This window comes from Halichoerus grypus, chromosome 8 (genome assembly GCF_964656455.1).
Source record: "Halichoerus grypus chromosome 8, mHalGry1.hap1.1, whole genome shotgun sequence".
NCBI classification, from domain to species: domain Eukaryota; kingdom Metazoa; phylum Chordata; class Mammalia; order Carnivora; family Phocidae; genus Halichoerus; species Halichoerus grypus.
In genome coordinates, this window is record NC_135719.1 from 110,682,040 (window position 1) to 110,708,404 (window position 26,365).

Consider the following 26,365-nt stretch of genomic DNA (forward strand, 5'->3'; position numbering starts at 1 on the left):
CCACATTCTTTTTAAAAACCTTGCCTTTCCCCATCAAGAAGTAGGGTCTATTTCCCCTCCCCCAGACCTGGGTGAGGTTTTGTGAGGGCGTGGAGAAATAGAAGGCAGCAGAATTGACACTGCATGACTTCTAAGGCAGATAAAAGGTAATATGGTAGAAACCTGGCTCTCCTTCTCTTGGGATACTCACCCTTAGAACCTAGCCATCATGCTGTGAGAGAGCCTAAAGTAGTCCATATTGAGACCACCTGGAGAGATCTACATGGAGTTGAACTGAGGTCTCCAGCCTGCAGCCTCCAGCCGGTATCAACCACCAACATGAAAGTGAAAAGTTTTCAGATGATTCTAATTCTCAGCCTTCCAGTTAAGGCCGTACATATAAAGGGAGCAGAGAAAAGTCATTCCTGCTGTGCGGTCTGAATTCCTGACCCACAGAATCCGTTGGCATAATAAATGGTTGTTTTATACCACCGTGTTGTGGGGGTACTTTGCAATGCAATCATAGTAACCTGAAGTGTACCAATATATTCTATTATATTCAATCTATTTCAATATTTCAACAATAACATAATTAACTATAGTATTAAGGCATCATAAGCTTATTTTAATCATTCCTTATTTAATCATTCCACTTAGGTGGTTTGGACTTGTTTCCAATTATAGACAAGGCTAAAATAAATAAGCATCTACATCTCTATTTGTACACAAATGTCAATATTTCTATAAAAATCTATAAATTAGTTTTTATAAAACCTATAAATGAGTAAATAAATACATGTAAGATATTTAGAACCATGCCTGGCACATAGTAACACATTTTATTATTACTATTTTTATCACTATAGATTGAACTTCTAGATGGAAGGTTTGTCCTTACTATCTTTTGTGACAAGGATCCTAACAATTGTATCTAATAGCTATGCTACAGTGTATCCCACTTTCTGGAGTTTATCATGGCAGAAAGTTGCAAACATAATCAGTCATAAAATTATGTCTCTGAAAACATCCATCTGCTGCTGACATGACTAGCTCTACAAATCAGTTTTCGAAAAACTTAATGTGCTCGGTGTGATGGAGAGTTACAAGAAGAGATCTGCTGGAAATCATCATTTGCGGACTAGAGAGGAAAGAGCGAAGCCACGTGCTCAAGTGCGTGCGGCTGTTCAATTCCTTTTGCATCCGCTTGGGCGGACCACTCGGTGGAGTGAGTGAGGAGGAGGTTCAGGACTTCGCTTTCCCGGTGACAGTTTGTGTCACAAGTTTAGGAATGGGCTTTTCTAGCCGTTGTCACTCTATTCCACCATCTCTAACTCTTCCCCAGACGTGCTTGTATCTGTCCAGCACCTTTTAATCACATTTACTTCCAAATTCCTGGGTGGGGTGAAGGGGGGGTAAGGAGAGAGGAAGAGGACTACCTGTCCACCTTCTCTTGTCTCAAAGGGGCAGACTGATCAAACAACTCACACTGCAAACAACCAGTTTTCAACAGCTTTTAACGCCCTTTCTCTTTCGATTTTTCTCCCGTTTTGCTCCACTTTTTTAAGGGCTTCAGGTAACCGCCCTCCCCCCTCTGCCTCCCTCCCCGCCCCTCTCCGGGTCAGGGCAAACGTAGTACAGCTGAGGAAGAGCATTTTTGGAGGACTCGTGTGCGGCCGGGTCGGCGGACCACCAGCCCGCGGGCTTCGCGGCCGCTCCGTCGGGGCGGCGGGCTTGGAACAGGGAGCGCCGGTCCCGCCCAGCTCTCCCCGGCCCAGCGTTGTAAGCTCGGCGGGCTGAGGAGTTCCAAAGCCGAGGACGGTGGGCTGGGAGCCGGAGACTCCAGAGCCCTCAGCAACTTCCCGGCCCCACAGCCCCACCCATTAGCACGCGGCCTCCCCCAGAGACCACAGGAGACACCTTCGTCCCCGCCCCTCCACAGGTCACCTCCCTCCACGCCCCTTTCCCTTGGCCCCGGCAGCCGGCAGGCAGGGAAGTGTCGTAAAGCCAGGCCTAGGAAACTTTACCCGGGGTAACAGCCGAGGCGCTTTACGGCGACGGCGGCTGAGTGTGAACCTTGGCGGTGGTGGAGGCGGCCGCGGCGGCGAAGGAGGCGGCGGCAGCGGCTGAGGAGGAAGAGGAGTGGCGGCAGTGGCGGCGGGGACCTGTGCGGGGTGAGCCGCGCGGAGGGGACAGGGAGGGGCTGCGGGTGACAGGGCCAGCGGATGGTTGCGGGCGGACGGGGACGGTGGCCGGCTGAACAGCTGGGCGGCGCTGAAGAGCGGGGGGGGCGCGGAACTGGGGGGGCTGCTCCGTGAGGGACGGTTTCTGCCTTTGTTCCCCCCCCACCTGCACCGTCCCCCCCCCCCCGCCCGCCCGCCGCCCCCTCTGCTGCGCGCTTGTCCGCCGGGTCTCATGGCCTCCCCTCTCGGTCTGTGTCGCCTCTAGGATGGCGGAGGTACCGCCTGGGCCTAGCAGCCTCCTCCCACCACCAGCACCTCCGGCCTCGGCGGCGGCCGAGCCCCGCTGTCCCTTCCCGGCGGGGGCCGCCCTCGCCTGCTGCAGCGAGGACGAGGAGGACGACGAGGAGCACGAAGGCGGCGGCGGCAGGAGCCCGGCGGGCGGCGAGGCGACGGCGGCGGCCAAGGGGCATCCGTGCCTCCGCTGCCCTCAGCCGCCGCAGGAGCAGCAGCAGCTCAACGGATTGATCAGCCCCGAACTGCGGCACCTCCGGGCGGCCGCCTCCCTCAAGAGCAAGGTTTTGAGCGTGGCCGAGGCGGCCACGACCACGGCCACCCCCGACGGGGGGCCCAGAGCGACTGCAACAAAAGGAGCTGGGGTACACTCGGGCGAGAGTCCCCCTCACTGCCTCCCCAATAATGGAAGAACTGCGCTCCCCAGCTCGGCAGAGGCAGTGGCGGCGAGCGATCCTGCGGCGACCCGCAATGGACTGGCGGAGGGCACCGAGCAGGAGGAGGAGGAGGAGGAGGAGGAAGACGAGCAGGTGCGGCTGCTGTCTTCATCCCTGACCGCCGGCTGCAGTTTAAGAAGCCCCTCAGGCAGGGAGGTTGAGCCTGGGGAGGATCGGACGATACGTTATGTCCGATATGAATCCGAGCTACAAATGCCCGATATCATGAGACTGATCACCAAAGATCTGTCTGAACCCTACTCCATTTATACCTATAGATATTTTATCCACAACTGGCCACAGCTGTGCTTCTTGGTAAGTGGATGGAATGCAAAGAGGGTGAACCCCGCAGAGAGATCCAGGCCGTGCAGGGCAGGGAGTGTGAGGGCTGAGAGTGGCAGTGGATGTATACTCCTGCGTTTCATAGTATGTTACATGATGGAAAGTGCGTGTACGCACTACTAGTTATTTAATGAAACTTTTGAAGGTAAGACGTCTTGATCTGGCTTAAGTTGGTATGTAAATGCAACAAGCCTGTATGATGCATGTTGGGGGTCTTGGATCCTGTTTATATTAGCTTATAATCATGTTTAACTGTCTTTAATTACCCTCCCTCATCCTCAAAGCACTTTGCAATCATTTAATTTGAACATGGTTCTGTTCGGATACAGGCTTTATTAGTCTCCCAATTACAGCCGTAATCAGGGAAGAGTGTATGCATAAACATGTTTTGGTGAACATGATTGTCAGTAAACTTGCTGTGGCCACATTGGAGAATTAAATCTTAACAAGCATTTTCTTATTTTCAAGTAATTATGGGGATTGTTTCCTTTTACTTCAACAGGACAGTTAACAGTTGTAGCACCAGAAAACACGCTGGTGCTAGATTGTAGAAGGCACTACTAACACTTCTGGTGACTGAAAGACTCCTGAAACTTGAACAAAATACCTTTTTGTGGAATGTAGGAAACTAAGTGTGAAATTGTTACTAACCTAATTTTTTTAAGAAACTGGTCATAGATCTACCTAAATACTAGTAGTAACACTGGCTTGTGTAAAGTTATAGTTGACAAAATTTTTTTACTTATATGTAAGCAAAAAAGATTTGGCTATGAAACTAGTTAAATAGTTTTTTGTTTTTTTAATTTATGTAGTATTGGCAGTACCAGTAGTTTCTTCCCAATAATACTGACCTTTAGTCTGTATGAAACCTTTCACTTAAATATTAACTGAAGGTATATGCTTTATATCTGTGTCCTCACAAGCATTTTGTTTCCATTGAATTTCACTGAGGAAAGGCAACATGCTTTTAAGAAGTATTTTATGATATGTAAAGGGAGAGCACTACTATATTTATTGTTTTAGCATTGACTTAGTTGCACTTAGCAAATCCCTGCAAGACATTTTGACAGTGCTTTGAAATCTATCTTTTTGATTCTATATGTTGATAATCTGAAAATATTACTTCAATATTGTAGATAATGGTAGTTCTGTTGTTTTCTATGTTCAGTTTGCTAAACTTCAATTTAGTATGTCTGTTTAAATTGTGGGAACTATCTTATATTTTACAAAACTGCACTTCCAGGATTCTAACCATTGTATCAAAATAGTTCTTAGACATGCCTGTGCCAATGAATATGGGAAAGTGATTTTATAGCACTATTATACGTGTCATATTAAATGCCAGTGTAATTGCTAAAAATTTATGATTGATTTAATTGTAAGTTTACCCACAAAAGCATACACGAGTCAAATCTTAAATTGAAATAGTATATGTATTTCTGTTAATTACAGAAAATAGTTGTATATGTAATATTTAGTCAACTTTGGGTTCTGATATTACCTTGGCTTCTCTCAACTTGTCTGCCATTTTAGACTCTGATAAACTTAGTATTAGTAAATTTTAGTTTTGATATTTCATAGACTCCTTCCAGTTCACCAGCTGATTTGTACTTTAGCTCTTTAATAGCTGGTTTGTTTAACATTAAATTCTGAATATCTGGAAATTGAGATATGTACAGGTGGTTGACATCTAAGATTTATGGTGCAAATATATATCTGGAGGTATTGAACATAAAACAGTAGTTAATCAGAGGCCATTTAGAATTGGGGCCTTTATGTTGGCATTTAAAAAATTTGAATTTCCTGTAAGAACTAATTTAAAACAAATATAAGTGTGTATGTTTATTTTAAGTCATATCATTTTAGAACTGTAAAGGATCTTACTTTACTTTACTTTTTTTTAATGCAAAAAAAAATTAAGGACCAAAGTGACTTAAAATGTTTAAATCTTCAGATACTTAGGAGTGCCTGGCTGGCTCAGTCAGTGTAACATGCAACTCTTGATCTAGGTTGTGAGTTTGAGCCCCAAGTTGGGTGTAGAGATTACATAAAAATAAAAGCTTATATATAAAAAAAAAAAGCTTCAGGTATTCAGTGGCAGAGAGGTAAAACTAGAACTTTACCTGACCTCTTATTATGGAAATAAGAACCTGAAAAATTACATACTCTTGACAGTGAAGATCATTGTGTTACCAAGTTATGCTTCATCAAGGGACGATTGTCCTTGCAAACATGAAAAATCTGAAGAGATTGAAAACCTCCAAAATGTTTTTGGTTTCCATATAACCTGTAATGGATCAAATGGAATGTATGAGGTTGAACCTTAGAAAATTGCCAATACTTGACCATATCGGACTAACAAAAATGACGGTTTCTTACGATTCTTCCTAATAATTGTAACAGATGTGAAAGTAGAGTACCAGACAAATGGGAGACACTGTGAATTACTCTACTCTTAACTAATTTAGCTCTACCTCTTTTGAGTTCATGGTATTTTCAGCTGTTGGTGCCTTTTTGAACTTCTTAAACTTATTACCAGTGATGTATTATAGTCTGTTTATTCTAAATTTAACTTTCTGGCTTCCTCTGTTTTCCCATGTATAGCATTCTGGAATTTGGGAATTTCTATTTCACACAACTTGAATTTTTCAACTTTTATAGATTGACAGGCATTTGGCCTTGTAGAGTTAAGTCTTAATCTTGCCAGGAATTTTTCAGTTCCCATCCTTGAAAAAAGAACACATTTGATAGTATGAGTTCCAAATATATGTGCAAAGCTTTTATTTGGAAAAATTTTGACAAATAGTGATTCTTGTAAGTGTATATCCATCAGCAATTTATCAGAAAAAAAAAAAATAACAGCATAGGCCTTCTTCACTACCAACATCTTATTAGTAACAGTATATTGTAAACTGCGCTTTTATTTTTTTACTGATTCGTACCACTTGATTTTTGCTCCTACAGATTCTTAATTAGGAAGAAGTCAATCTAGTCCAAGTGTGAACTGATATAATACTTTGTTTGCCTATTACTTCCTTGGTCAAAGGACGAAGATTTGTTTGAAATTCCTATCCAATTTGAAAGTCTTGTCCAATTGTATTGTGTCTAGTGGTTCTGATTTTGAAGAAACTTCTTTTGGATGGTTTACTAACTGAAGTGTAGCTGTCCTACAGTTTTGTATCATAGATTTATATAGGTTTCTGTTTTTCCCTAACTTAAGAGATCAGGTCAAAAAGTATTTTAATGTACCATTAGTTCAAACATGTACACACACACAACCACATACATATATTTGAGGTGAGTTACTTTCAAATCAGAAAAATGCTGTCAGAGTTGTTCAGCCAGCCAACTTTTGTGTATTTTTCAGGTCTTATTTCAGAAAGAAATTTTAGTTTTCAAAAGAATTTTGATAGAACCAGATTGATTTATTGTGAATGAAAATGGAAATAGCAATTTTAGAGGTTTATTGGTTCAAAATAGTTTTGGATTGTGTGATAAAACAGAAATGCATTAGTGTGAATTTTTGAATTTAATATCCCATCAAAAAGATTTTTCTGACCTAGTTCAGGTTTGTGTGAAATGGATTAGAATTACCTTGCCTATAAGATTTCTCCACAATTAAATAAGGACTTTTTAATCATTTTACAGAATGAGGGCTTTTTAATTTTTTAACCCAATTCCTGGTTTTTGTTGTTGAAATAGTTTCTTCTAAAAATTTAATTTTATTAAGAGATAATTTGAAGTTTTCCTATTTTTTTAATGAGTGCTCTTTATAGCAAACACATATTTCTAGCAAGCTGACACGTTATTAAATTATTGGAGTATTGCCCTATTGATATTTACCAGAATACAGTATTATTAGAACTTTTCATGAGTGACAGAACTTTTGAAAAACATTTTTAATGGTAACACTGGAAATCTTAATGAAAATGGGGGATGATTAGCATTTATTCAACATGTAACCTTTAATACTCTGGAAAGACATACATTTTTATTAAAATTCTATAAAGTTATATTAAAGCTTTTAGTATAATATGAAACTCTGATTTTAAGTTCTAGATACTCTGAGCTTTATGAGAATCATAGTGTCAGGAGTGTCCTAAAAATGAGACCATTGTATATCTAGTCTTCATGGTCGTTCACTAAAAAAACCCCTTGGGTAGGATCCAAGGAGTACCTTAAAAGCAATCTTTTATCTGAAAATCATTTACATATTTTTTTCCTGATCAAAATCTAACTCTGCTGTTCATGTATAAAAATCATGTCTTACATTTGTCTCTCACCAAAACTTAGAATTACGTTTAAATTTACAGTACTTTGATAAGCAAGTTTCACAATATTTTATCATATCCTAATGAATAGACATATTCTTAAAAAAATTACTTTCATATATTTCCCCCTTTCCAAATCTTAAACATGTAGGTCTTTATTGCAAATAATTATAAGCACCTCTTATAAAGTACTTGAATGTTTGCTTTGTGGGAATCTTGCTTCCCCCCCCCACTAGGCTTTGATAATAAACATAAGCAATTCATGCCCTAAACAATGTTGAACGATTTTAAAACTGGAATATTTGAAGGAGTTCTAGGATTTAGATTTCTGAAACTTCTGTGATTGCTCTCTTACTAGAATTCTTATCTCTTCTTCCTCAAAAATGTGACCAGTGGTTGGTTGCTGTTTCCCTGGGTAATTGTGCAGTACCTGATGGCAATGTATTCTTCATAACTGTTTGTTTATTTTTAAGGCCATGGTAGGGGAGGAGTGTGTAGGTGCCATCGTTTGCAAGTTGGATATGCACAAAAAGATGTTCCGCAGAGGTTATATAGCCATGTTAGCCGTGGATTCCAAATACAGGAGAAATGGCATTGGTAAGGAAAATATTATGTCACTAAAAGAATGCATAAGTTGTTTTCATTTTTGTTTTTTGAAGCAAAAGGTTTAAATGTAAATGTGTAGAAATGAGAAAGAAGCGAAGGGAAGAAAATTAAGGTTTTTATTTCAAAATATTTAAAAAATGTTCTTCAAATGACTTGTTTATTAATGCTTTGAGAAATTATCTTTCTAACAAGTAGCAGGTGATCAGTTTTTACCTCCAAACATTTTTTATCACATTCAAAATGATTTGTGTTATACTACATACTGCCGTTTTCAGTAGCGTTATTGGGGCACTTGATCACAGCCCTCCAGGAGCTGTCTCTACCTGGGTTAAGTGGACCTCAAGGCAAAATTACGGAGAAATTGTTACCATTATTTAGTACTAGTCCTCAAACATATTAACAAATCAGGGAGAACCAATTTCATCTCTTTCTTGGGTCTGCTTTTCCTGGCATTTTCAGTTAATCTTAAACTTGTGATTTATAATGGTCGTTAGAATCACTGGGTGGTTTAAAAACAAATGCTTAGGTCCCTCCTCCTGAGAATCTTGTTTGTCCTGTTAAAAGTAAGACTGAAGCTTCCCCAGGTGACTGTGATGTAAGCCTGGTTAAGAGCCACTGTCCTAGTGTCTAGGACCTACTGGCTTTTTGTTCAGGATGGGGGATCAAGCACTTGTCTGAGCGTGTCCAATTCTGGGATCTAGTGAAGCTCAGTAAGTATTCGTGAAAGATTTAATGCCTGTACCAGTATTTAATTACTAGCAGTTTTTTTGTCACTTGTGGTTTTTTTTTTTATACGAATGTTTTTGTCCGATTTAAGACTGTTTCACACAATCTGAGATGTCATGAGAAATCATTATGAATAGGTTGACTTAATACATTTGGTTTAACCAACCTTTCTTATTAGAGTTAAGAGTTTACTACTAAGGTTTTTAATGGATTGGACTTGTTATACAAGCCAAGTTTGAGTTTTTGACACATTAAAAAGAGCTGATAAGGGCACATGGCAAATGATAAGCAATTGTCTGACTAGCTCACAGGGCAGAACCTGGTGGCTTGAGGGCTGCATCTTAGCCCTCAGACATTTTGTTTGGCCCGTGTAATGTGATCTTACTCATGTGCATGGTTGGAAAATTAAGAGATTCCTTACAGAATTTGGATTTCTTAAAACCAGAGTTGGCAGTTGTTTTCCCTTTTATGTACCAGATGTATCTGACCCTAAACTAGGATACATTTTGCTAGACATTTGCAGAGACACCCTGGCATCATTTGGGAATGCTGGACTTCAGTATGCTCAGGCTCACTCGAAGGTTTGTAGGAACCAACCCAGTATCTTGGGCCCACTCTGCGTCACAGCAGTTTCTGGTGTAATCTTTGGCAGGATTCGCTCAAGAGTCTTGTAGTAACTTCAGCTAGTTCAAGGGTTTCCTGGGTTGCTCTGACCGTACCATATCTTGCCTTTTTCTTTTTCCCCTTTTCTCTTACCTTCAAACAGAACAGCACAAACTCCTACTTGGAGCAAGTAATTACACCTAAGAAAAAGGGATACATATGGAGGGAGATAGGTCTTTTATTATATTGCTATGTGTAGGTTCTGTTGGCCTCTCAGTTTAAAATTTTTTCTCACTTAAGATAGTCTGTGTATCTGCATTCGAGGTAAACCCAGCATTTGATATTTCTGTGCTTAGTATGAATATGATAATTTAGGTATCTTTAAGAAACTAAATTTTCTTTCATTAATACTCATATCTATGTTCTAGGTACAAACTTGGTTAAGAAAGCTATATATGCCATGGTTGAAGGAGACTGTGATGAGGTAAGTCTTTCTAAATGTTTAAAACCCTTTACTGTGGTCTGTATTCTACCAGTTTTTTTTTTTTAAATAAGTATTCCATAATAAATTATACTGCAGATTTCATTGCAGACTATTACATAATTGTCGCTTGTGGTGAAAATTATATTCCTTTTAAAAACACATGAATTTTGACCTAGAACAATTTTAAGATGATAATGGGAGCTAAAATTTGTTCTTTGTCAAAATGTAAAGGTGAAATCTTAGACATTTTCAGTAAATAATTGGTATTCAGAGGAATTGGTATTCAGAGGATTTGTTCAGTTAAAGTCACTTAAGGTAGCTCTTATTATAATCTTACTGCAATTTCCTTACATATTGGCCTTAGTTTCTCTCTAAATAACATTTTTTTTTTTTTTAACTTTGGGCCAACTGTCAGCTCATATGAAGGACATTTCGTGTTTGAAAAAAAATCAGCATTAAATAATGAGAAGGCTGAGGAGAAAAAATTGCAACCACTTTTTAAATGTAGACCTGTCTGCGTATTAACCTAGGAGTGTCTTTTCTCTTTAGCCTGTTTGTACAGCCTAACCACAGCTATAATTTCTTTGTAGCCTACAGCACTGTCCTGTACACATAGTGGGTGCTCCGTAACTAATGGTGATGGTTGGGAATGTTAAAATTTACTGTCATATGATGTGGAAGGAAATAAGTATGAACTAGAGAAGTATAGATGTTTTTAATATAGCAATGGTGACTGAGATGGAACAAAGTTGTATTGTGTTAATAATTTTATGAACCGTACAAGTGACAATTATCTTTATTATTGGAGGGCAACTATGCCTTAGAGAGTTCTCAAAATACTTAAAATTAGGTAATTTTTTCCTCAAAAGACTCTAACCTGTTTTGATTACTTTTTTTTTAAGACGGTTTTTTTTTCTGTACAAAATGTATACACAGTCGTTAAACATGATGTGTATGTGTGATTCGAGGGTACAGAGTCCCTTCATTCACCATGCTCACACTCTGCAGCTCTTCATTCTTCTTTCCGCTTATAGCTACTGTTCATCTTCAAATATGTATCCTCCCATTTCTAAGCACACATCTAAGCTGTGTAATACTTTTTCTTTACACAAATGAAGCCATAGTTATTATTCTGCAATAATTACTTTTTTTTATTTAACAATATCTCATGAACATGTTTCCATGTCAGAATACAGAGATTTACCATAGAGTATTCTCACCCTTCTTGTTCACATTAGTTTGTATTCTGACAGATTACACTAAATAGTGGTTGGTTGAGAAGGCCTGCAGGTATGTTGGGCGGCACAGAGGAAATCATCCTGGCATTTCAGGATGTTCAGTGTTATTTCAAATAAGGTAATTCACATGTAGTGAAGGATCTTACATTGTTCACAGCTTTTAATATAATACCACAAAGTAAAAGATGCAGTGACCCTGGATCATTTAAATGTCTGGTAACTAAAATTTGCAGAAGAGGATTAGACTGCATATGTTCATGGGTGTAAGTCTCTGTGTTTGTAGCCACACTGGTTTAGTTCATCAGGAGGAGAAGTCGAGCTTCATAAAAGTTGCCAAACAGTTTGGAGAAATCTTTGGGTTGATAAGACCATGTTTTGATCCTCTACTGCTACTGAGTAGAGTGGTTTCCAGTGAGCAGGGATGTTACGAACAGGGAGTATTATGTTCCTTAATGGTGTTATACCTTTTGTGAGTTATCCTAGTCACTACCCGTGAGACATGGTAGTGTGCTTTACCTAAACAGAACAAATATGTTTATATCGTATTGGTTTTCCTTTAAAAGGTCTGGGGATTGATATGGAGATTTGGGTTATATTGTTTTAGTCTCATAGTTAGATCCTAAATTAGTGACACATTTTATGGTAGAAATACTCTTTTCATTGTGGGCCTAAAAATCTAATTCTGATTTACTTTTCTTACTATTGAAGCAAAGAGTTTTACCTATTCTTAGCCTGAAATGGGGATAGTTCCGAAAACTTACTTCTTTTGTATGATTTTTTTTACAGTTTGAATAGTTCTGCTTCTGGATTAGAGAACTCTTCTATGTTTAAAAAAAATTGTGTCCCACATTGTTCAGATAAAGGTTTTGCTCTATAAAGGGATAGAACCTTTGTTTACTATTTATAAGGCTTTTCCTCTCCCTTTCCTTATGTTTTAAACTGTATAAGCCACGATTCTATCCCCTTTTCCCTTCTAATTTTTGATAGTTAATTTGTCTTTGTTGGTTCCACTTCCTTTTATTACCATTTCATCCCATTTGGTTTGGTTTCTTGCCCCTCGACTCCAGTGTAACTGCTTTCTCACTGATGTATTTGCTAGACCTAGTAGCTTCTTGGTTCTCCTCTACTTATTAAACTACTTCTCAGTCTTTAAGGTCCAAAACAAATATCAATAACTTTTTAAAAGTTTTCCTTAATCCTTCTGGACAGAATCACTTGTGTGGCTTCTGTGGTTTTCTTGGCTTCTCTTTTTGTAAAATTTACTCTGCTGTTCAGAGTCTGTGTCTTAGCTGCTAAGGGAGCAGAGATTCCTTTTCTTGTTTACTGCCGTATTCTTAGTACTTATTGTGGCATTTGTGATAAAGTACAATGGTTCTTAAATATTTGTTGACGATTAGTTCAGTGCTTCCAGCATTTTATCTGTACCTCTTTTTTTTTTAATGGACTTGTGAATTTCAGCTTGTATAATTGTTAACTTGTCTTTCCTTCTGAGCTTTCTGTAAGCTTTCTAGGAATGGCAGTCATTTTACTTGTTTTGTACATAGTAAGATTTAAAAAAAAAAAGTATCTACAGAGTTCATCAGTTGTTAAAATACCTTTTGGTAAAAACAAAATCATATGTAAAAACAGTCTTGTATATAATGTGTTCTGAGGAAAAAAATTTTAATTTCTAAGAATATAGTAACCAATTATAAAGTAACCAACATGTGATTTTACTTAAGTTAGGCCAACCTTCTTTTCTCTTAACGTGTTAAGGAATTTTGGCAAATTATCGGAAAAACATTTGAAAAGGGATTTAAATTACATTTTCCGCCACTTAGGTTGTACTGCTAATTTTTTTTTTATTCTTAAAGAGATTTTTAATTCTATGCACCTATACAGAGTTACATTTGGAAATCTCTGTGAAGCCTTACCATGCACATCCAGTCAATTTTTACTTCCTATTCTGTTTGTAGAATTTGTGACCTTGAGTCATGTTTATATTGCTCTTGGTTGCTATTGTCATTTTTAAGATAAATTTACATCATATTAAACCAAAATTAGTAATCACAGAGTTGAACTGTAGATGATGTTTTTGTTCAAATAATAATGAAATACTCTCCTGATCTAATAGTTATTTTCATTTTGCCTTACTATGACTTTCCTAATGTTTTATGTCAGAATTAGACATGTTAAAACAGCATAACTAAAAGATCTTTTTTAATTTTCTGTATATTTGGAGCTGTCTATAAAAGTTATAGCATGAAAAAAAGAAACAAGTGGATTTGTTGTTTCATGAATGAGAAATACATTACCCATATTGCTGACCTGGCTCGGATTTGGTTACACCCCTACATGTTCTGGCTGCCAAACATGCAGTGGCTACTAGGACAAGCATCTTGGGTTTGTGTATTACATTAGGGGAATAGTAAGAGAAATACATACAAATAGCATGAATAAGTTTTCTAGAATGTGGGATTGCTGGATCATATAGTAGTTCTATTTTTAAGTTTTTGAGGAACCTCCATAACTATTTCCATGATGGCTGTACCAATTTACATTCCTACCAACAGTGGCCTAATTTATTATAACCAATGATAAATCTGTTACATATTAACAAAATGCATGTAATATCTTGATATATACAAATGCATCTCATGTATTTTTATGATTTTTTGATATTGTACAAAGGTGAATTTTATGATAATGTACAAAGCCTTATATGTTTAACAGTTATATGTTGAACATTTTTAGTTTCACTGGAAACATATTTTGGCTGTGAGACAGAGGCTGCTGGGTAGAGAAGAGTAAAATGGAGATATTTAAGCTGTAAGGACTTTTGGTTGAGTAGTTTGTCCTAATTAAAGAACTGGTTATGAGAAGCCTGGGTTCTAGATCCATCTTCTGTCACTTAGAATTGTGTGATTGTAGGCAAGTCATTTAACTTTTTATAGTCTGTCTCGTTGTCTATGCAGTATGATCGGAATTCTGATCTTAAAGGAATGTTATGAAGAGCAGTAGTAGTGTTCAGTAGTATTGATGGAAGGTCTGTGAGGTGCCAGTTGATAGGCTAGTGCTTAGGTTCTAGCAGTGAACAGTTGGCCTCCCTCCAACAGTTCCAGCCTACAATATTAAAAAAATCTTTCTAAACTGTAATCATTTGGCTTATCCTGACAATGGTTTGTTGCTAAGAGAGTCTGTGGAACTTCACAGTAATCCTTTTTCTGTTAAGTAGAATTCTACTTTGCCAGATTTCTTTGGGACCAAAGTAGCCTCATTATCCTTTGGCTTCCTATGTAATACTCCCATGATGTGGTCTAAAAGAATAGTTTTATATTGAGTTTTCACTATAAACCCAGATTCTCTTTTAATTATAAGAATTTGAATGATTAAGTATTAAAAAGTAGTTACTTTTTTTCTGACATTTTCTATTTTGTCAAATGATCTCTTTGTTTAGAGAATGTGAGTGTACCGAGAGAATATTTTCATTTTAACTAAGGTTAGCCCTTTGTGTAATTCCATTTCTGTATAATTGGGCTGTATTTCACTAATCTGTTAGGATGCCAACAAACGTGAATACAACTCTTTACCACACCTTATGTGTGTATTTTTGTAGCCATAATTAGCTTCAGATGTGTCTTGAATATTTCCAGTTGCCAAATATTAACAAACAGACTTAGAATCCCTTCATTGTGTCTTAAGTAGGTTAGATCTCCCATTTGCTGCTTTGTTTTAATCTGGGAAACAATCAGGGGGAGGCACAGAAGAGTGGATACTATTAAGCTGTAGTTCAGATTTGGAGTCTGGTCTGTTTTTGCAGTACTGGTGGCCTTGAGTTTCATTCTTTTGTAAATTGGAGAAAATCATATCTATTTCATAGGGTTATTGTGAAAATAACATAATGACAAATGCAGGTAAAATGACATAATGCATGTAAAATGCTTTACAATTTTATTAAGCTTTCAATAAATACTAGCTTAAAAAAAACCTTTCACCTTTTTCTGTGAAATCAAGTTCCAAGTTTTGAGTTGTTGTACCTTTATTGCTTCACATGTTAATTGTTTTGACACATTTTAGCTTTAATTAGGTGGTGGCCTAAAACAGAATTCTAGGAGTTATGCAAGAAAATTGTTCAAAATTGAAACCTGTATTGATCAGACTGTAGTGTCCCATACTGGTAGATGACCTACATTACTAAAAAATAAATTCCCTTTTTTTAAGAGCAGAGAAAAATTGTTGACTTTTATTCTTAAACCAGTTTATTTGTTGTACAACATTTATTTAAATGTCCCTTCTTAGTAATATTTTCTCTTGCTCCTGAATTATTCATTACTTGTGTTTAGATCTTTAAAAAGTTCAAATTTAGCATGTGATTTGCTTTAATGAGTTAATTGTGTAGGCAGTTGCTTTAAGATGATGCTTTTTCTTTCAGTACTTTGGTCATTTAAAAGTTTGGTAATGCTTTTGTTTGTTTAATGTTTATATAATTATGTAATATAATGAAAGGTGCTTAGGATGTATATAATTTACAAATATTTAAGAGCCTTCTATGTGTTAGGCAGTTTGTTAGGTACGTAGGAAATGGCTATGAAGGAGGTGCACATGATCCCTGCCCTTGTTGGGTGCATCAGCTAGGAGAGATGACACCGTCATTAAATGTTGAATGAGAATGGAGTTGAATAAGGAGAAGTACAGAGTGCTCTTGGGGTAATATAAAAGAAAGGGATACTTCACCCAGTCTGGAAGGGACAAGCTAAGGCCAAAAGCAAGGAGGACAGGAAGAGCATCCTTCAGACGGAGAAAACAACTTATGTGAAAAGTCTAAGGTGGGAAAGATTATGGTGGGTTCCAGAAACTGAAAGTTCAGTGTTGATCATGGAGAGCTGGGGGAACGGGAGGGGAATACCTAAACTGAAGTTGGCAAGGTAGGTAGAGGCCATATTTTGATGGGCCTTTTAGGTTTCTTTAGATTATTTTTAGATTGTGGACTTTATCTTGAGGACAAAAGGGAGTCAGTGGTTTTAAGCAGGGAGTTAACAAGAGCATCATTCTACTTAAAGAGAATGGGAGACCTTTGAGTTAGGAGGATCTTGTAATTACAGTGAAAGTTGATGGCAGCTTGGACTAGAATGGTATCATTAGGGATAGAAAGAAAAGGGTCGATTTGAGAAATTTAAGAGAGAGAATTGAAATACTCGGTGCTTGGATATTTGTAGGGGGGCGTGAGAGGAAAGAAGTTCAACAATGACTCTTGGTTTCAGGTTTAAGGATTGGTAGGATGGAGATCTTGTTACTAAGATACGGAATTGTGGAGGAGAAGTTGATCATGAGTTCAGTTTTGGATAGGTTGAGTTGAGGTATATTCTTTTTCCTATTATTTACATCTGTTTGAATTCTTGTCAGGTATTTTGATAGCTTGAGAAAGAACAAAGAGACTCATAGGCTTTACTTGGGACTTTAATTATGCTTTGCTCTTTCTGTCCCACTTCAAACACCTGAGGGTTATGACATCCCAGCAGTAACTGTGGCTCACTGTGTCGGTAATTCTCAATGAGGTAGGTTGAGAATCAATAGAAAGGCAAATAGAGCTGTGTATCTAAAAGGTGGGAGGATGGGATAGAGGATGTTTTGGTAGAGGAAGGTAGAAACAAATTAAAAAAGAAATCACACAATACCAAAAAGTATCATTTATTCATTGTCAGGGCCATTGGTTCAGTAATATTAAAAAAGAGTCAGAAGTCAATACTTTATGTGTTCTTCTGTTAAGTGTTGATGTCCATAATATGTAGTCATTTGTTCTCAGACTGTAGTCTCCCAACTAGCAGCATCAGCATCAACTAGCAATTTTTTAAAACTACAGATTCTTGGGCTCCATCCCAAATCTACTCAGAAACTCTGGAGGAGGGGTCTCAGCCATCTGTTTTAACAAACCCTCCAGTTAACTGATGTTTGGGTACCTTTGGTCTAAAAATCAGCAAAGGGTCAGATAAGTAAATATTTTAGACTTTGCAGACTATAGATCTCTGGTGCAGATGTTCAACTCTGCTCCTTGTGTTGAGAAAGCAGTCCTAGACAGCATGTAAACAAATGGGCATGGTTGTGTTCCAATAAAACTTTATTTACAGAAGCAGGCAATAGGCACATTTGGCCCAAGAGTTATAATTTGCAGATTCTGGTGTAGACTCTAGACAATATGGTAATTGTTGCCAGGATAAATGATGACAAATTAATGAAAATATAGGAGTCGGAGGTCAATTTGAATAGTTTCAAGTACTGGTCAATTTTCTTCAAAGTTTTTATTGTTGATTTTTTTCTTTTCTTCGTCTTTTTGTCACACTATTTTTCTCCACAGGGAAACAATTCATCTTTGTTTTAGTATAAAACATATATTCTCATTGCTAAAACTTTCAAAACATCACAAAAAATCAATAGAACAGAAAATGTTCACATTCCTACCTCCCCTTGCCCCAAGAGAAAATTACTATCACAATTTCAGTGACCATTTTTCTGGGTTCTTTCTGTACATCATTAACATTTATTGTTTCACCATCAATTTTAAAACAGAATACGATAATGTTTTTCTTAAATATTTGAAATGTTTGTATGTGATTTGTCAAATTATGAAATTATAAAATTAATTTCAAATATATAAAATTGTGACTTAGTTTTCTCCTCTTTTCGAAGGTTGTTTTGGAAACAGAAATAACGAATAAGTCTGCTTTGAAACTTTATGAAAATCTTGGTTTTGTTCGAGATAAGAGGCTGTTCAGATACTATTTAAATGGAGTTGATGCACTGCGACTTAAATTGTGGCTGCGTTGAGAAACTGACATCAAGGAACAACTTTCCAACCACGCAGAATCGACCTTTGCATGCAATGCAATTTGTACAAAATTGCTTTGCAGGTGGATTTAGTAATTTCCATGCAGCTCTTATCTGTCAGTGTCTCATTGAGTGTCGCACAATATTTGTTGCACTTTGGCATGGCGCATTTGTTCCGAATTAAAAGAGATTGTTTTAAACTTAAAGAGTTCTTTTGGTACCAGCAAGATGTGCCAGTTGATAGCCAAGATTTGTTTGTTCATTTGCAAAGTCTGCTGACAATGTCATTTACACAGTGATCATTTTGTCACAGAACCAGTAAGTGGAACATGATTTTTGTTCCTTAAAAAAGCCAATGTAGATTGTAAAAATCTCCAAGTTATACTAACATTTCACATGAAACCTGCCATAGTTTTCTGAAGGGGGTGGGGGAAAAGCTTCAATTTTAGGTTTTATTTTTTCAATATTAAATTTTTCCATTCTTGAATATTGGTACCTCAGTGATTAGTGAATGAAAAAAATGTTATGTAGGGTTGGGTGTGTCTTACAATGAGTAAAGATAACAATTAAATTGCGTCTGCCAGTGCCTGTGTAGATAAATCTATTTGTCTTCATCTCTAGTTTTTGAATGCATGCTATCTTTTCCTTTTCTTTAAGGTCTTTGCAAGCAAACTTTTGTTTTTATTTAAATTCTAAATTTGATAATAAATTATTTCAGATTTTTATAATTTGGATACTTTTTTCCAGGTGAGTGACAGAGTGGTTTACTGTAAAGTCCCTTTTTTCCTTACAGTAAGAAGTTGAATCTACTTGGAAAATCTTTGAGAAATGACTCAAAAGGGATGAGAAAAGTTGATGGAGCCGGGAATTGCTGGGTTTTTGGATGCACTTTTTTTTTTTTGAGAGTGAGGGAATTTTTGGAAAAGAATAGAAAATTAATGTAAATTGGTATGATTTTATTTAATCAAAATTATCGCTAAGCTGTGAAGGACAGCTTTTACAAAGCAGTTGGAACTTTTCCCACTTGATTTGGATTTCACATTGCTTCTGTTTCTTAAAATGCTTCACTTTTGGCTCTTGGTCTTGGAAATAAATTTCAAGGTGCATTGTATCCATTTTAAACTGATTTTCTTTTCTTTTCACTTATTTGAGCAGATTCTTGGGGGAAGCTTTGCTTAGTCCTCAAAAAAACAAAAGGGAAAATTGTAAAAAATTTTTGGAATGAGTTCTATGGGTTTTCTTAATAGTTATTACCATGTTCAGTTACATTGTATTTTGGCCAATCTGTGCAGTGTAACAAATTTTAAAGTTAATTGCTTTCAATTGAGTCAGGAAACCTGTGATGGATAATTTAACTGGAAAACCTAGGTACCCATAAAAAAAAAAAAATTGATGCTCTGTGAAAAATGTTTTGTAGGATTCTATGTTGTTTTTTCTTTAATTTGGATATGCTTTACTTCTGCTCTAGGATTTGGTTTGAATTTTATTTTATGGCTATAATTACTGTATTTTTAAAAACCCTACCTCCATTAACAGTTGGTAAAAGCCCCCTTTCAGGAAAGTTTGTTGCCTTTTTTTTTTTTTTTTTTTTTTAAAAGGAAAGCTGCTCCTTGCTCAGTGTAGTGTCTTGAAAGTGAACATGGTATTAAGTACTTTTAAAATAATGATATACAGATTTGGTGAAAATAAAATCTTCCTGCTGGTGGGATCATTTATAGTTCCTTATTTTTAAAGACAACTTTTTCTTTCCATTTTATGTTGCTCTTGAAAGTTTAATCGGCAGAGTACTGATTACATTAAAAATGTGATGATCACACAATACTCAGCTTTCCAGCTGACGATTTTGAGTATGTCTTTGCTCAAATGTCATTTGGGCTCTAGCATTTAGAGGAATGCCAATCATAGTGATGCTTCTCTTATTTTTAATATGGAGGGAACTGAGCTAAAACAGTTATCAAATTTTATCTCACCACTTTATATTTGACTTGCTGATTCATGAGTAATGATAGTTGATGAACATATAGTTGCTTGACTCACTGATGGGGACAGTTCCAAAGTAGATACATGCTGGATTTTCATTTCAACCATTATGTTTTTGGCACGTTGTCAGTGAAACCATTTCTACTGACCTTTTGCCCCAGAATTGACCAGGTTTTGCTGAACTGACTGGGTGTTTGTAAACATGACCATAACATGTGGCTAAAAAGTCAGATGGTTGCTGTATTGTTCAATTGGTGTATGTTGAATATAAATGTCTCCCTTATGTCTTTCATTGGTTATGCAAAAATTGTTTACTTAAGTAGGCTGAAATTTTAATATCTAGCTTGATAACCCAGCATCAAAACTAAGTCTCCATTCCAGTTGAAGTAGCATCATACATTAATTTACTTTTTGATAGTGGGCTTTCATTTTTCTTACATGATCTTAAAACAGTCCCAGTTAAAATTGATAGAGTGAGTTCACTTGGCTAAAACTGAGCAAAATTGGTGCAACTTTCTTTTAACGGGGTGCTGCCTCTTTAAGACTGACTGTACTATCCACTGACACTGGTTTGGCAGTTGGTACTGCTGAACATTTTTATACATGCTACCATGAAGCTATATATGTTAGTATTGAAGAAGCTAACGGGTATACTATCATTTTTGATATGTGGGCTGATTGTAATTTCCCTTACTTTAGGATGAAACTACTCTAGAGAAGTCCACAGATCAGAAACCAGACAGTAGTTTTTGAAGTCGAAGCCAACAAAATAAAAAAAGAAAAAAGAAAAAATTACTATTAAAAAATTGGTTTTGATATTTTCTGCCTCTTCCCCAAATTACCCTCCCTACTTGCTTGACAAATCTATGTAAAGGACTTTGTTTGTCACATGTTTTGATTTTACCTTGCCCTGTGTTATGGTATTGGCTGACATGTATAAGACTGGATGTGTATATTTATTATGGTGTCTAAAAATCATGAAGTTCATCACTTTCCAGGAGCATAGATAAAAGCAAATTGGTAGTGCATCAGAGTCACTTTTCAGTGCACCATGACATCACTAAAATGAGTGCTATAATGTTACAGGGCTTTCAGGTTTGTAAAAACATAACCATAAATTATATTGACGTCAGATATGAGTTGAGTATCTATAAAATATCACGTGTATCTCAAAATATTGGACTGCTGTTTGATGACTGGATATTGCTGCATAATTTTCTTCTATTGTCCCATATCCTTTTGGAGAGAGAGATTTAATGGGATTTGAAATGTGCAAGATGTCTAAATAAGATGCAGTCAAATAAAGTTGGTTAAGTTGTGTTTGCATTTTTCTTTTAGATACAGCTGTGTGCATTTTATGATTGAGTTGTTCTGCTTTTACCTAAGAAAAAAAACCAAGCAATCCATTCAGTTCTCCACTTCCTGCCTCCCATCCAAGAATTATTTGGGAGAAGTGATATATAATTGTTATCTACTTTGTGTTCTGACAAAGTAAATTTAAAAATAACAGCATGAATTTGATTTTCCGAAAAGTATTCGAAGTTAGTCAACTCAGATATCAGATATCAATACAAATGAGAGCATTTTTGCATGTATAAAACCAAAACTTGGTTTTTTGTCCTTGTCCCATAGCAATTTATTCCTAAGACTGTTTTTATTTTAATTTACTACCTTTTTTGTTTGTACTTAAGTAACGTTTCTCCCCCCTTGTTAAGACACCAAAGTAAAATAGAGCAATATCTGGGCTATTTGCCTCATTCTTGTAAGAAGCTTTAAATGGTAGTTATGTATGCTTTTATATTTAAAGATTTATGGATGTTAGTGGAAGAAAGAGATGTTTTAAATGTGAGTACTAAATTACTTTGATCATCCATGCAGTATTCACTTTGTTCTTTTATAGTTAGTAAAAATGGCTGAGTTCATGTTTTACTTGAATCTTATATGGAACTCCTGAATACCTCATAAATTGTCTAAATAATGATTGGAAAGTTGATAGCATCCTTTGACACCTACGAACAGAGATCACTATTAATCTGTAGCCCAGCGATATAGTGAGTGATAACTTTTAAACAACTTTTAAAAGAGTGAAAAACCTCATGAGCATATAGCACACTGCACTTTTTTTCAGATCAGTGCTGTCCAGTGGCACTTTTTACAATAATAAAAATGTTCTTTGTGCTCTCCAGTATGGTAGCCACTAGTCACATATAGCTAGTGAGCCCTTGAAGCAACAGCTAGTATGATTGAAGAACTGAATTTTTAATTTTAATTAATTGAAATTTAAGTAGTCACGTGGTTAGTGGCTACTGTATTGGACAGCATAGCTTTAGATAATATTTAAGCAGTAGTAACTAAGGAAAGTATTTTTTCAGTAGGATTTTTAAGACTACCAAGTTATTGAAATATGAAATGGAAGCATCAGGATTAAAAATCTCTGAGCAAGGGAACAGCTGCACTGTTTATGTTGATTGTCTGTTGCATCCGTACAGTATTGACACCACCTCTCTCCCGCCCCCATTGTGATGTAGCCCTTCTGAGAAAAGCAGCCCTTAAAGTTTTTATTTGGAAATTTTCTGGGTTGCAGAGATGCACAGATTCAAGTGGCAATAATTAGTTTCTGATGAGACTGTCATGTCTTTTTAGTGTTAAAATATTTTACGTAGTTAAACCTAATAATCTCTCATTGTAGATGGATTTGAAGTCATTTCATCTCTAAATGAGATTGGTCATTTCTCATTTTACCAGTGTTCAAACTGGAACATAGAAGTATATCGTATTTGTACTTTAATTCTGGAAGATCATTCATGCTGAAGCAAAGGCGAGTGTTTTTGTTTCTGAGAGAACAAGATTTTGCTGTGTTCTCTGGCCATGTCGTGTGTCACTCTTGATTCTAGCTGGTCATGTAGTTGGTGTAACTCATCAAAAGGGCAGGAGTGAGGTTGAAAAACACCTGGCCAAGGGGAGTGCCAGGCTTGGTACAGTTTGTTCCCACTGCTGGGGAAAGAGCTCAAAACATATGTTTGTTTGATAGCAATCAGTGTCTGATCGTCATATGAAAAGACCTAGGGATAACAAAGACCACCAAAGTGCCAAAATCTAATACTAAAAAAAATGTGAACAATGCAGGGGTTATAATGTAAGGTTTTTATAATGCTAAGAAATAAGCTCATTTTTAGTTATGGATTTTCATTACTACCTCTTTGCTGTATAAATATATCTCAGTTTTCTAATACCTCAATTTCCTGAGAATCTGTATGTACGTTTTTGTAAATAAAAGAATTTACCATATGCTAGAGGAAGGACCTGGCTTTTAAAGAAATTGTATAAAGACCGTTGTTACTGGATTTGTTAAACAGTGAATCAATTTGAAACTTCTTTAAAACATTTTATAGCCTTTTCTGGTCCCCTTGACTGAGGTGTTGTTTTTTTTGTTTTGTTTTCTTTCTTTTTTTAGTAAACATAATCTTATTTAGTGAGATATGTGTTCAGGAAGCATGTACCCTCATTTGTTAATTTACAACTGCAAAGATTTGTATGTCTCCTGTGTTTTCCTTTCATGCCAAAGAAACACTTTTTTAAAAGCCAGCAGGTTGCACGAACTGAAAAAAAAAATTTTTTTTTTTTTTTTTTTGCCCCTTATACAGGCATTCTTAAGTTTTATTTCCTGGGATTTAGATACTTTCCAGAAAAAACAGTATCTTCAATTTTTTAGTTAAAGCTAGTGGTAATAATTTGTGAAAATACATGTTTTTAGGAATGCATTAGTTCCATTAAGGAAGTAATGACAGTTTTAAGGAACTGTGCTGCATTCAGTCCACAATTGCATGAACCTTTTTAAAGCCAATATAAGATATAATTGCTAAATTGTGTGTGTGTATGTGAACTCAGGATTCAATGGCCTAACATGTAAGGGATTGATCGCTGTTATCTTTAGGGCCAAATTTCCCATGATTGCACACGGCTATTGATCTTATTTTTAAGGGGGCTAAACCTGCTGCCTTTAAACTTTGCTATCTCCCTCCCTCCAACTGTGGCTGTAAACAGTGACTCTGCATAGTCAGCTAGCATTATACTTGATTCTACTGTGAATGCAAATAAAATTTGTTAAGTCCATCAAGTATTAACTAGGTAAATGTAAACTGATTTCAACCTTGTCTTTGGCCAAGTCTACTTGATAGCTTATGATAATTTGGAAATGAATTACATCAATATGAATGTGAACATTGTGTTTGAGTTATTGTGGGAATAATTATTCATATTTGGAACTGATAATGAACATTTATTTAAAGTGTTTATTTCCATCCTTATGGGGCAAGTTTCTTAACCTCTCTGAGCCTTTAGTGATTACTACCTGAAAGGCATATTCTGAAGAAAAAATGAGATAATTTATATAAGTTACCTTAACAATTCCTAGTAGCTTACTGCACAGTAAAGAATAAATGATAATTTATTATTGGCATTTAATATTGGCATATCTATTGTTAATATACATGCCATATTAGTATATAGTAATTTTGTATTTTGGCATTGAGTTTTGTAGAACCATTTAAACAGTGAAAGTCATCTAAATATTATATTAGATCTTATGAGAGTAGCCCAAACTGTAGCAAGTGAAGAAAAAAAACTTTTTGCCTTTTTATTGTAGAGAATATTAAAATAGGTAGAAGACTATAATGATCTTTTTGTGTACTTAACTAGGTCCAACACCCATGGCCAGTCTGGCCCTATCCATTCCCCACCGTCCCTTCTCACATTTTTTTTCGAAACAAATCCCAGAGATTGTATCTTATCTACAAATATTTCAGTACTTATCTCAAATGGTAAGGTCTCATTTTAAATAAAACCACAATACCATTACACACACAGAGTAATCCTTAATCATCATATAACCAGTATTAATGCTCCAATTTCTAGGAAATTGTTTTTAATAGCAGTATTGAGATGTGTAAAAAGTGGAGGGTAAATATAATGAATACAGAGGAGGCCACTTTTGCAAAGAGGATGAAAAATTTCTGTTAACAAGGAAAATAGACCCCTAAGTAGGTAAATTTGGAGGTACAGACAAATGATTAAGGGGGGAAAAGTGGGAAAGCAGAGTAAAGTTGAAAGCAGGGGCTGTGTCTTGCATCCCCATTACCTAGTGTTTTCCTGTGGGCATAGTAAGACGCAGATGTTTATTGGGGGGAAAATGGAATTGATAAATCTGGTGAAATTGCCAACAGTGACAAAGGAATGACTCTTAGGAGAAGGGGTTAGGCTTTTGAAATAAAATCAACAAACCAGAGTGAATGCGGGGTCTTTGTTGTTTTTTCTTTTGGAAGAAGATGAAGTGGGGAAAGCATAAGGATCACCTTATAATCAAACACCCCAATACTGTGGTCAAAAGGGATCAGTAGAGGAATAATTCAGGATAAATTCATCACAGTCATGATAAGAATTTATAAGGAAGTCAAACTACATGGCCAGAAATGCATCAAATCAGGAGACTGTTTCTTTGTACCGTAGCTTACACTAAATGCATATAGAGTGTGAATTACATACACAATTGTGGCTCTCATCTCAAACCACTGAGTCCAATTTTCTTTTTGTTTAAAAGAGCACCTGACTGGAGACACAGAACACCTGGACGTGTTTGCACAACCTACTGAGGAGAGGATCAGTGTGGTCTGGCCTGATACGGGATACTTGGAGCTGCTGGGGTGTGACCCCCTCAGCTTGAGGTGGAGAGACCTATGATTCATGTTCTTTCTCCAGTGCTGCGAGGGCGGCAGAGTGATAGCGGTAGTAAGTTGGATATCGGCAAGGCTGCCTTCTTACAGTTTTCAAAGCAGTTTCACCGACTTTCACTCAATCTTTCAAAAGGTCTTTTGAGTTGGAAAGATAAAACCGATACTCAAAGTGCTTAAATGACACCTCTGTCTGAGGTCACACAGCAATGATGAGACCCGAACCCAGGCCTCCTGAGTCTCCTCTATCTCGTTTTCTTCCTACCACACTCAGTGTTTGATGAAACCCAAAGAGGACAGAGTCCAGTATGTTTAATTCTGGTGGATAAAATTAGAACTTTAATGAATTCTAAATTATTTAAATTCAGCCGTTGGATTCAGCCTAAGCTTTCAATGCTCTCTTAAACTGTTTAATAGGTCCAATTTGTAAAATCCATGGAAGGATTTAGGATCAAGTGATTCTTAATATCTAATTGGCTTCTAATAATTAGGTCTATAGTATCTTTCAAGAGGACTGATACTGGTTTCTTTTTTTTTTTTTTTTAAGATTTTATTTATTTGTTTGACAGAGAGCGACACAGTAAGAGAGGGAACACAAGCAGGGGGAGTGGGAGAGGGAGAAGCAGGCTCCCCGCGGAGCAGGGAGCCCGATGCGGGGCTCGATCCCAGGACCCTGGGGTCAGGACCTGAGCTGAAGGCAG

General features: G+C 36.8%; 1 protein-coding gene across 1 annotated transcript; it reads left to right on the forward strand.

Annotated features, from left to right (window-relative positions):
* Window positions 1-2,025: 2,025 nt before the first annotated feature.
* On the forward strand, window positions 2,026-21,275 carry NAA30 (N-alpha-acetyltransferase 30, NatC catalytic subunit). The gene is made up of 5 exons (XM_036108984.2): window positions 2,026-2,150; window positions 2,425-3,202; window positions 7,974-8,097; window positions 9,864-9,919; window positions 17,821-21,275. The coding sequence occupies exons 2-5, from the start codon at window positions 2,426-2,428 to the stop codon at window positions 17,956-17,958; spliced, it is 1,095 nt and encodes a 364-aa protein (XP_035964877.1). The 5' UTR covers window positions 2,026-2,150; window position 2,425; the 3' UTR covers window positions 17,959-21,275.
* The last annotated feature ends 5,090 nt before the right edge of the window (window positions 21,276-26,365 follow it).